Consider the following 12824-nt stretch of genomic DNA (forward strand, 5'->3'; position numbering starts at 1 on the left):
CAAAGGTTACTCAATAACCTTTTAAATGGGAAACTATATAATATTACTGGGCCATTTTTATATATACAAATCATCACCTTACAGAGCATATAGGCTACGTAACTTGAATCACAAAAAGTATACAATATTTACAACAAATGAAAGTTAAAAAAGTATAAACAGCTAGTAGATTATGCTGCCATTATTAGAACATATTTAAAATTACGGGGCTGAGGGGAGAGGGGAGGAGGAGGAGGAAGAGAACGAGCGAAATATCAACCACGTGTACAGCAAACACTCCTGGCAGCGCTCACGGCAGTGCTGCCAATGCCTCACACCAGCACAGGAGGTCCCACTGCTCATCAAAACAACCACAACTGCAAAACTGGACCAGATGCAACCTCACTGACTGCTGCAAAGGAAGAGAGCAGGCAGGGGGTGAGGGACCCCAGTGGTGGTCTCTGGAGGCAGCAGCCCCACATCCCCCTGAACAGGGCAGAGGTGCTGGCAGAGCACAGCACTTCCTCCTGCTCCAACTCCAGTGACTGCCAAGCCAACTTCTCTGCAGCTGGACAAACTCCTTCCTAGGCACCAACCCACCGGGCAAGCTTGTTGTGCCAGGTCAGCTCACAGCCATGGCACACCTGCCACAAAATACTGCCCTGCTCCCACCCAGCCTGGCCAGGGGTACGGATCGCTCTGGGAGTCAGGCCCTACTTGCCATACGCTTCACAAAGCCTGGCTCAGAGAGTGGCCAGAAGCTACATGGGAGCTGTTTGCTGGTGGGCCTTTTCCTTTGGATCTCAAAACCTTTAGCATCCCTCATGCATCCTGGACATAGTGCGTTCAAATTGCAACATTTCTTGGAACCGGCTCCTAGTAAATAGATTTATGACTCTATTGCCAATTAGATTCTGCAGTTTCCTTTACAAACCTACCAATAACAATGCTCTGATTGCACAAAGAAAGGCTTGTGCAATTTCATTCAATAATAAGGCCCCTTGAACTCAAACAATGCAAACAAAGCCCCATTTAAGACATTAAGAGGAACAAAACTTTTCAGCCAATGAAGAATTCAATAGTCTTTTGAAAGATTTCCAAGATTTCTGTTAAGAGTTTTTAAACAAATAATGCATCGCTTCTGTTGGGGTTTTATGCTACCACTTCTTTTCCTTTGCCCCGACGTGTTGCTCAGTACACTATCAGCTTCCCCAACCAGCAGTGGCCAGTCTCCTCATGGGGTAAGTGAGGAGCCTTTCTCCCCTCCCCCTGTCCCCCAGCCCCCAGCACTGCCTCAGCAGGGCTCCAGAAAGCCTACCAGCAAACTCCAATGGGACGTAACCAAAAGGGACATCAGACACTTCGCGTAAACAAATGCACAACTCCAGGACACACAACTCAACCGAAACAAGGAGAAGCATTTGCTTTGCCAAACACACAACAAGCCTCTGTTTGCGTTTGCTGTAGAGTTTTATATTCTCTCCCCTTTTCCCCCGCCCTCCTCCACCCCATCCCCAAGCCCCTGATTCTTACGTGATTCAGATCTAGTGCAACTTTACTAGAGATGTCCTCCACACTGCGGCCTCTGCCTGGATGAGCCTGCGGTTCTGTTTCCTGTATGACTTGTGGAGCAGCTGGATGCTCTGCACTGGCACATCCATGTTCTAAGTTCTACTAGTCTGTTTATCGATCAATTAAATATAGTTACCACAGGAATATAAAGTATTTAATTGAAGAAGCTGGATCTTTAACAGTAGACGAGTATATTATTCTGGTTTCCACCTTTGGATATTAAGTATGATACATTATATACTGTATTTGGCTTCATATCACGGGAAAATTTAATGACATGCCTAGCATGCAAAGTGTTGCTTAGTAGTTTCCGTTTTTCTTTTTGCATCGATTACGCTGTCTTTGAACAGTAACTGAGATGGTTTGAATCACAACCAATTTTCACATTGTATAAAGCCTCCAAGTCACACTTCGCTTTATTGATGTCTGTGCTCAGCTGCGTGGTGGTGATGTCCTGCAAAGTGAATGTACATCCATAGGGAAGCTCTTTCATCAGGAAAACCCAGCCCCTCCACGTCTGGGCCTTCCCCCTGCGAAAGGATGACCAGAGAGAGGCTGAGATCCCTGTGGTGGTGTGGAAGGACCACCTCGACCACTGCAGGGAGCCCCCTATCCATCCTACCAAGCTCAGCCTGTCCATGAGGCACAGGACCCAACCTGTAAGCCTCTGATTCAAATCCACACTGGCTCCTCTCATGGTTTCTGAAATTCTCAACCTTCTTGCAAACCACAAATCCATTTTTCTGGGCTCCTTTGTCATCCAGCAGCTTGTACCAGGGAGGTTTTGTTTTCTAGACCATTTCTCTGGTAGGCAGGAGGGTTTCACAGCCTAGATAAGGTTAAGTACAACGCTTGACAAATTCACAGACCACAACAAGGGAAAGCAAAGCTCAGTGGGAGGGTAGAAGCGGCACAGGAGCCATCGCAACAACGGGAGGAGGGCGAGAGGTGCTCAGCACCTCACAGGGGTGGGCCATAGGGAAAGGAACCTTGTTCGCATCCTTGCACCATAACATCACCTACAGTATGTTTATAACCAGTAAGATTAATCTGAACCAGTTGCTTCAGTTTGTAAACAGTAAACGTTACCACAAAAACGAAACAAAAACGCTGCTCAAAAGTATAAAGAAACTGGAAAAATTACAAACACGTAATTTAAAAAAAATTAGGACAGCCACAGCCTTTAAAAAAGTTGCAGATAAAATGATACTGTTTAATTTAAAAAAAAGGAACCCAAAACAAAAAAAAAAAAACCTCAAACATAAAGAGCACAGAATATACTGGACAAACAAAACTATATAAATTATTGTGATCAAATGTGACACCGGTAGTTTACGAAGTGGATATGTACAGTCAAATTAAACAGTGTTTACCCTTCTGTTCTAATAGTGTTAAAATGAAAAATCTATTGCCGTTTTACTATACATTGCATTGATTGAATCTTTAAAAGTCAGGAAAAGTTACCCAAAAAAAGCACATCCACTGATTGTATGGATTCTCGGCCCGCTTCTCCTTTCCAGGTTCATCTCAAGTCCTTGACTCTTTTGCAACAGTGCACGGCCTCCGGTCCTCGGCTCAGTGAGAGGCAAACAGCCCTCACTGGGATATCAGCAAGCTCAGGACTGGCCCTGCATTACCACGGCTCCCTTTGAACATCTGCTCTTACCATGTTCAAGTCCTTTCAGAATACACATACGCAAAATCCAATGATATTTTTCTTTTCTTTTTTCTTTTTTTTTTTTTTTGGTTGGTTTTCTCTTTTGTGGGGGCAGGGATAAAAGGGAAGGGGGCTGATGTGGGAGCCAGAATTAAAGAAGCAGTCCTGTCTCCATCCAACTCTGAAGCACTCCTCTAGGCGGGACACAACAGCATCCTGGTTGGCAAAAATACAGATCGCTAAATCTGTGAGACATTGTCATGGGGGGAGGAATGTCGCTAACTCAACTTTTCTCCTCAGACCTTTCTTTTTTGTGAGTGAGGGGGTCTAGAGTTTTGTGCTGGGATGTACAGAGGAGAGCTGGGAAGATGGGAATGCGGCTTGAGGGTTTATAGCAGCTAAAGGATAAATGTTGTTATGCAAAAGGTCACCGTAGGAGCTTCCTACAGGTGTTGCTGCAGCTAAGTGTCTGTACAGTTGCTGAGAGTTAGCAGGGGACGTGAGGAATTGTCTCTGCACCATGAAGGAGTGAAGAGCCAAAGGCTGCATTAGTGGGGAGAGCACGGTCTGATTTTTCAAGTACTGAAGGGGATGAGAATACCCAGGCGGGAGACGATTGTTCAGCCCTGTGCAGAGGCTCCCCGGATATAACCCTGGGAAGATGGGGGCCGAGAGGGGGAATTTGTGGCTTTCCAGCATGCTGCCCGAGTGGAGGCCATGCACTGGCTTGCTGCCTTCCCCCTCTGGGTCGGGAACCTTGTCTTTCGCCGGGGTCTCCTTTGGTAAGTGCAGAGGAGAGACAGCTCGGATTTTTTTTTCAGAAATGACCTTGTCCAAATCCTCCAGGCTCCGTTTCAAAGGCCGGGCAGTCCCCACGTTTTGAGGGCTTGTTCTGCGGCTGATAATAGGATGCACCATCCCCTCCATCTTCCTCAGGTTCTCTAACCTCTGGGCCTGCTGCTTCCCAGACCTATGGAGCAACTCGCTGTGTTTTTTCGGGGCTGTCATGGCCATGGGGGACACGCGGCAAGCTTTGGGGTTACAGTCTAGGCTCACTGCCTGGCTGCTTGCAGCCTGGAACGGGGAGATACCTTTGCATTCTTGCTGGGCAATGGATGAATGAGGGAGGCTGGAGCCCGGAGCCTTTGCAGTCTGTTTGTGTATGCTCTTTGGAAGACTCAAATCTGTTGGCTGATCATCTGAAGAGGCCTCCACTGTTGCCTTTTTTTCTTGCTGATGCAAAGATGGGCGGTAATTTAAATTTAGTTTTTCTTGGTGTTTGTGTTGAGTAAAAGTAGAAATATTTTCAGACTCTCTGAACATGTCCCGGGGGAGGTACTTTGATGTCTGTTCATTATTAAGGTGGTGTTCTGTGTGCCTATAAAGGCTGTGCAGATGAGGAGATGAATAAAAATCTGCCAAGAAAGTGGGCACATGGGAGTGCTGCAGTGCCCTTTTCTCACTCATTTTATCTTTGCAGTCCTGGATATCCGACTTCGGCATGTATGACTCGGCAAGAGAACTGAGGTGATGTTTTGAAAAATCACAGCGCTGAGGATCCGGTTTACTTAGCATGTCATGTTTAAAAACGTCATGAATTGATTTCCTTTCTTCCTTGGTTTTAAAACTCTGCACATGTTGTATGACCGAGGGCCTATTAATTGCTACAGGATCAGAATTAGGGGCATGGGGACCTTGTGATATGCCTGAGGACAGTTCATCTCTGCAGCTCAGTTTCTTTTTGCTGATCAAAGGTGGAGGAGAACCATAAGGATAGCTACACGACAGGGCTGCCCCGCTGACCTGTGACAGCAGCTTCTTCTTTGCCAGGGGTGACATGATACCTGGATTACCCTTTGAGTACAGAAGCGGTGTGTAACTGAAAGTGGAGTCGTCGTTCATGGACCCAGGCAGCTCCTTTTCCTTGAACATGTCAAAGTTCTGCACCACCAAAACTTTGGGTGTTTGCTTTAGTGCATTGTGGATATCTTCATTTCCCAGCTGGTCTACCTTCACCGTGCAGTTTGCAATGTAATCGGCCATTTCTGGTAATTTCTCATCTTCCATGTCGTTCTGACTGGGCAGATGGACTGGGAAAGTTGTGAAGGGCATTTCTGGAGGGTCGCTTTCTAAGCTGTCAGTCAAAGCTTTGTGTAGTCTTTGTTCAGGTTTTGTGTCTTCCAGGGCATCTGCTGGAGGTTGTAACCGTTTTGTGACGGTGGCATCCAGCACAATGTCTTCTTCTGGAGGCACGGATGTACTCGAGAAAGAAGACGAGTGCTGAACCTCATCCTTGGCTTTCTCACTGTTGGTGCTGTTTTCTGTCAGGTCTGTCTTTTCCAGAGGCAGTGGCCGAGCTGCCTCTGGTATAAGAGATGGAGGGCCTTGCACGGGTTGTTTTGTGTCTCCCACTGTAGGGTGTTCAGGGAAGTTTTTCTGGTCTGCTGATTCTGGATCCTTCTCTTGTTCTGACAACACCTAATAAAATGATTCAACAGACAGTATGAACGCAGTGCATTTCAGCAGACTGTAAGATCATACACAATGCACTGTTGACTACTTTTAGAGAAGGGCTTGCCAATCACCTTGTTGGAACATGAAGGCTCTAACATCAGGTATTGGACTCAAACAAAGAGAATGATTTCCTGGAAGTATTAAGAAGTCATTTGAAAACAGCAGATGTTTGTAACCTGATGAGAGGCACTGGTGGCTTGACTAGATAGCTAAATGCTGAGGTTATACTCTTATGAAATCAATTAGGCAAATGCAGGAGAGCAGATTTCATAACATAAATGATAAGGCTACAGAAATTGCTCCTGGTAACCAACCTCACCCAAAAACCCAACACGATTCCCATATTTTTTCTTACCTAAAGTCTCTCCAGCATAGCTATCTTAAAATTCAGTGATCACAGAGGAGATCATTCACAGCCAGTTCTGCATTAAAGTGTGAAAATGATAGAAATGGCATACTAGGAATCCCTATTGTAGGCAGCAAATCACTGCCACAGCTTAACTAGGACACACATTTTTTTATTACCGGATTAAAATGAAGTTGTCAACATTCAGTAAGTGTGTGTGCCTGCTATTACAAACATGGCTTTTATATGGGATCGTCAATGGGACCGTCGCATGTTCTGCTCCCCCATTAATACAGCTTGTGTGCACAATTCACACCATTCATCCCATTATGTAGCTGGCTGAACTGTGACCCGCAGAGGTCACCAGAGTGTCCCATCTGCGATCCAGCTGACTGACAGCCCTTTTCAAAACTGCTGTCACTCTCCTCTGACATGTCGTGGTAGAAGACAGTCATAAAACAGCAGCATTGTGCAAGTCCTTATTATTATTGTTTTCTTTCTTCCTTCATTGTGTAAGATAAGATGTATTGAGAAAGTTATCATCTAAATGCTGCTTTACAGTCCATCACAGGAGTGAGGAATTGGAGAAGGTCCTAATGAATCTAACCGTCTCAGAGATTTATTTCTTCACAGCTGCTTTTAAATATTCCTGTCTGTTTGGTTGGCCTATTAGTTACAGTGTCTGTTAGTCATCCTAACTTCTTCTTTTCAAACTCATAGCCGCCTTTTGCAGCCAAATACCATCATTAGGTCCTTTACAAAGTACCATCGCTATTCTCTTGAGCTTATAAAATTACAGGAAAATACCAGACAGATGAGCAAAGTGAGGAGGAGAAGAAAAAAAAGAGAATATATTTAATAACTGTACATTCTGCTCTTTGTTTCTATTAAGCAACACTTTGATTGAAGTTTCAGCTATTGTGAAGAAATGTGCAGTCTAAGGCTAATAGCATTTTGTCTGGTGTCTTGTTACATTGACAATGTCATTGTGATGGCAGGAAAACAGTGAGGAGCACAAAGGCGAATGCAACCCTAACAAATTAAAGCTATATTCTCTCCCTGCATACTTCTAACGGTGCACGAGTTGAACATGCAACTGAAAGCACCGCACATTTGTGACTGGATGATGCTTTTCCTGATCACAGCTAAGGCCAGAGAAATGGTTTAAGTGGCAGCTTGGCCGGGGCCATGCCTACACATTTCTGTGGTGGCTACTGGGGCTCCGTGCGAGCGACACACCACCACTGCTGTGCCTGGATGAGGGCTCAGGCATGGGACTCCACTTCCAAGGGACAACTGGGTTGAGGGAGACATGCACCTTCTGCCTGGCTCCAGCAGACTTGAATTTCATTCCAGCCAAAGATGCTGAACACCTCTTTTCTACTAGCCCCACTGAGTGCCACGTGCTGGGCACAGAGCCCTCCTTATGGCAGAGCACAGAGGAGTTGTGCAGCCCAGCACCCACCCTGGGTTGAAGCACCCACCTCGCAGGCCTCACTGCTTGGGCTTCATCTGACCACCTACCCATATGGAGACTGACATGCAGGCTGAGGTCCCTAATGGCCCACCCTGATTAAACAGGGGTAGGACAAATCTTCCACCCCAGTCAGGGAGGAGACATTAATTCGGCTATTAAAGGTACCATTTTACAACAGGAAACTACCATAATTGTACATTTTTATTGTCTCGTCTAGGCCTCCTACATTTCCGATAAGCACAGTTTAAGAACTCTTCCTGCAAACCACACAAAAATAACTGCAGTTTAAGCAGCAGGAAGTTTGAGATAGGGAACAACAAAAGCAAGGAAATTCAAAGTTAAGGCTGTCGCTCTGTCGCTGACTTGTTATGTTGGGCTGAGCAGCAGCGGTACGGATAGTGTGTAACGTGTCTTGCTGATCCAAGACTCCTCAATAAATAACCAGGCATGAAGGAATGACAGAGGAAGGGAGCATATGCCTTCCCTTCACATCTCCTTGCTTTGGGCAATTTGTGTTGCAACCTTCCAGTTAGTGAAGCAGGTTTGTGTGCACTCTCCTCTTGATGTGTTTAATGGGATTTTACCCCAACAGGGCTCCCTGCTTAAAAATTGCAATGCAAGAGAAAAAAAAAGGCTCCCCTCTCTGTGGAGTGCTCTTACCTCAGATATTAAAGGTACTGTTGATCAAGACCATTTAAAACATAAATTCTGCTTTGGATGGGAGACGCAATTGCCGTTGTAAGCACAACTTACAGAGTGGCACACAAACCGCAAAATTTACTGCTCTCAAAACTGGTCCATGGAGTCTCAGAGGCATCCTTGTTCATTGGTCGTGCACTGGGATTTTTTTTAAAACAGTGAGGAGGAGGATTGTTGGTAGCTGACTCAATACCAATTTCCAAACAGGTTTAGAAACAGGACTTATGTACCTGCCAGACGGCAGCGAAGCCAAAGGAGCAGCCATAGTCTGCCGGGCACGTCATGTGTTTTGACATTCTTTAAATACTTAGTTTCACTGCAACGCCTTGAAGGCTGCTGTGATCTGGCAGACTGAGACAGGAAAAGCAACATCTTTTGCAGGGGTTGTGTGTGAGGAGCTTCACCACCTCCTTCGCAGGGGGTGCAAGTGGGGCACAGGAGAGAGTGGGCAGGATGTGCAAACGAATGTGCTTAAGTAACACCAGAGTGAACAACCCATTGATTTTTTATCACTTAACAACACTTGACATTTACCCTTATTTGTAGACAGATTAGGAATTCTACTATCTCATCCTGTGTTGTGAACATGGAATCTATTCCATGAGGGCTGTCCTATGTCTGCAAGCAGTGTGGCTTCATGTGGAAACTGGGGCCTGCCCATGTGAAGCAGGTGACAGAATAGGAACCCATTATGTCTGAATAGGAACCTCAGCTGAAAGCCACATGTGCCATGTGACAGCGACGTCCGTCTCAGGGCTTGGAAGGTGGTTCCTTCAAAATGTGACCTTTTAGTCCAAAAAGAAATTTAGTACAACATAATAAGAATCCTGGGGAGCGATATGTTTTTTCACAGTCATACGTACATCTGTGAGCACAAAAGGGATGATCCAGAGGTTACCATTATAAAAATCAGCTGTGTCCAACATTTACCACAGTATTATCAACAGTATTAGAGGTTCCTGCACCCTATACTTAGATTAGGAAATAACTGTGGTAGTTGTGTGGTTTCCCTTTGGCAGTTGCTGATCCTTTAGTGGTGACCACTGTATAATACAAGGAGCAGAAATGGTACTTGTTAGATCCAGGGCTTGGTCTTCTGCCATTGCCGCCATGCAATACAGAGCTAACTGGCTGCCATGTGTAGCCCAGCAAAATCCCAGCACAGACAGTACCACCAGAACCAGATTTCCACTGCTGAGCCAACTAAAAGGCCAACTGGTTGGAATTCTCCAGTTTAAATTATGTATTTTTTCATTGGATTTTACGTGATTAAAGCCGTGCATTTTAAATTGAAAAACTGAAAAGCAGAGAAGCAACCAACCTCAGATGCATCCTGGGGTTTCTGTGCATTATCTTTTTCCTTCTTGCTCTTTTGGTTTTCATTTTTGATGCGTTTTGTTCCAGACACTTTTGTTTTCGCTTCACCCTCCTGGGAACTGTTATCCTGTTTTCGAGGTTTCACTGGAGGCAGTGGCTTATCTTCCTCTCCTTTAATAAATCTTTCATATGGCAGGATTAATCTAGGGGATTAAGGAACAAATAATTGATCAGGTTTTGCCACTCTAGAAAAAACCATAAATGTATCTACTACGAGCAGTTTACTTAATAATTCCATTTTCTTCCACGCCATAAAAGCAACAGTGTAAACTCTACATCTATAAATCCAAGTATAAGAAATCAATTTATTTGGCATGATTATCATGTGGCATAATTTCAGTGGAGCCAGAGCTGGTGTGGATCAGTCGTCAGGAGCATCGCAGTGGTTTGTGTGGCTACACCAACTTGTACCATAGGAGGATACGAGGCACCACATTTTAGGCTGATTTAGAAAAAAAATAAATCAACCTTTTGGTTCTATTTTCCCTCCCTGCCTTTAAAAGCATGCAGCAAACCAACACCTACAAAGCCACAGCCAACTTGCTAACAGCTGCACAGTTTCCAGGATGGTGGTGCCCTGGAGTGCCAGGGCGAGTGCCAGGAATGAGGCAGAGGAAGGGAGAGTTGGGCTCCAGGACCCTACGGGGTGGGCACGGCACCCACCGCGCTGCCACCAGCACCAGCCACTGCCACCCACGCACAGCACCCATGCAGCAACAGCCACCACGCTCTCTGCCTCCGCCAGGGAGTCTCCTTTCAGGAAGAAGGGGGAGAGGAAAACACTTAAAAGCAAAGGATTTTTTTCACTGTGGAACTGTCTGCCACGAAGTGCATGAAATCGTTTTTAAAAAGCAAGAAAGAAAACACAAACAAAATATATCCTCCCCTGAAAGCATCAAACACACCAAGTTTTAATCTATCTGTTTTCCCTCTGCATTTCTTGATCTGAAAGGAAAAATAAGTGATATAATTAAAAGGGATGGATTGCATTACAATCTCGGTTTCAACTCCAGTGATTAAAGTTTTTATAATGCATTTTGGTATGATTAATGACTCACTGTGGGATTAATACAAGACTCAGACTTTAAAAATATGAACTTTAATACAGCAAACATAATTTGTTAAGAAAAAAAAAGACAAGTTGACTCTATGAAGAAAATGTACTTTACTTATAAACAACATAAATCTGCTCAAATACCAGGAATCCTTAATTATCTTTAATCTAAGACTCAAAGGCAGAAACCTCTTTGGTTCAGATATTCGTTTGTTATCCTAGAATCAGTTTCTAAGCATGCAATTTTGATTTACATACTTAGATGTTCAAACACAGTTTGGGCTTAAGAGAGCAGAAATTAGATTGCCCATGATCATAATATTTTACATTTTAATAAAATACAACATAAATTATGTTAAAATATAAACCTAATTTATGCTATATTAGAACCAAAATTCATTAACTGAGCATGCTCTGACATGGTATGTGCAAAGAGGCGTGAATAATACTTTCTAGCCCTGAATTTGGCAGGGCTCCAGTAATGAAGCTAAGCAGAGCCCACAGGGAATATTCATCTTCAGATCCCATTACAAACTGAGTTTAAACATGTTACAGCTGCTAAAACTGGAAACTGCTCCCTCTATGCAAACTTAGCAAAATAATACGGAGTTGCCAAATACCTGCTTCCCACTGTAATATTACAGTTAATGTTTATATAATAAAAAGCATAACTAAGCAGAGGAAGAAAAAAAATAATCTTGTTCATACTTGAGGCTGCTACATTTCATTCTCAGAGCGCAAATATTGGTGAAAACACCGAATTCCTCCCCGCGCCGTACAAAGCACTTTGGACTTCACTCGGGGCAGGATTGGGTTTCACGTAGGGCAGTGCCGAGGCTGCTCTGCCATGTGTTAAATATTTAAAACCGCTTTTAATAAAAACACATTTTATTACGATAATTGTTAGCACTGCAAGGGGAGTGTTTGACTTTGTTTTGTTTCCATGGGAACGTGTCGCCCATTAAAAATCTACATATTCCATCTGTAAGGGTTTCAGACGCTGTCCGGTGCCCCGTGGGAGACGGAGACGCTCTCGGCCCACGAGAAGGCCTTTCCCTGAAAAACGCCGTGTGATTAACCCCGTGGCCACAGCTGGGGCGGGAGGAAGGCCCAGAGCGACGCGATTCATCACTGCTCGCGTGCTCTCTCCCCAGCCTTGTAGAGTAACGCGGGACACAAACTCCTCCTCCTCCTGCTTCTGCACCTCACCAGGACTCATTAGCTTGGGTGCTAATTAGCAACTGTGGCTTAAATTTCCTTTTCTGATCTTAAGGGTTCATGTGGGAGTACAAGGTTTTCATTTTAGTTATTTTTCACTGAGCTCAGCAGTTGGCAGGCCGACAGCAGTAAAAATACATTTCGCATAGCCGGTCAGCGGCCTGGAGCCAGCGGCAGGAAATCTGGAATTAAATCTTTCGTGTACTGGGGAGGCGGCATGACTAAGGTAAAACCGAGTCAAAACACAAGGCTGGTTTGTTCTAGGATTTTCCCCTCCCTGTTTGCGAGGAGGGCCGGCAGGCTGCTGCGCTTGCTCCCTCCCGCCGCTGCCTTTTGGGGTGGCCTTTGGGTGGCTGGGGCAGCTGGCGTGGAGCCGGGCAGGGACGCGGGACCCCGGAGAGAGAACCGAGTCGAGCAACACCAGCAACCGCCGCTCCACAGAGAGATTTCCGTCGGTTGCAATTTTCACTGAATGTTTTTTCAGTTATCCTGTCATGGTACAACACAATTACCCACAGGATGTGATCTTATCATTTGATTATTAGAAGTTTTTACAGTGCGGGAGTAATAAAGCTAATGCAGCTCTCGGAACATGTAAGCAGCCGGCTCACATGCCATGAAAGCAGCCGGCTTAGCCAATTTAAGGTCAATATTGCCCAACACCGGAAGAATGCGATCTGCTGTTAACAAAATACTTTAGCAGAATGTGACATGTCTGAAACCAGCACGAGATATTTATTTGATTTTTTTTTTTTTTTTGGTCAAATATTTGCAGTGCAGGTAAGATTTAATCGATCTTTGTGCAAGGAGAGGCAAAGACAACGTCCCAAAAAAATGGAGCCAGAGATCCCGAATGTATCACACGCTGCAAACAAGCACCACATTTTCAGTTGCTTTGAACTGTGGCTGCATTTCATGACGGGGGGGGGGG

At 44.9% G+C, this 12824-nt stretch overlaps 1 protein-coding gene across 1 annotated transcript in view; it reads right to left on the bottom strand.

Moving 5' to 3' along the window:
* Window positions 1-2743: 2743 nt before the first annotated feature.
* ARID5B (AT rich interactive domain 5B (MRF1-like)) overlaps window positions 2744-12824 on the bottom strand; it is a gene marked incomplete at its 5' end in the record, with an annotated part of 35772 nt that continues 25691 nt past the window's right edge. The window contains 2 exons of the mRNA XM_009073758.1: window positions 2744-5686; window positions 9566-9764. Coding sequence (XP_009072006.1) covers window positions 3536-5686; window positions 9566-9764 — 2350 coding nt within the window. The remainder of the gene's footprint in view (window positions 5687-9565; window positions 9765-12824) is intronic.

Source organism: Acanthisitta chloris, unplaced genomic scaffold (genome assembly GCF_000695815.1).
Source record: "Acanthisitta chloris isolate BGI_N310 unplaced genomic scaffold, ASM69581v1 scaffold564, whole genome shotgun sequence".
Taxonomy (NCBI): Eukaryota; Metazoa; Chordata; class Aves; order Passeriformes; family Acanthisittidae; genus Acanthisitta; species Acanthisitta chloris.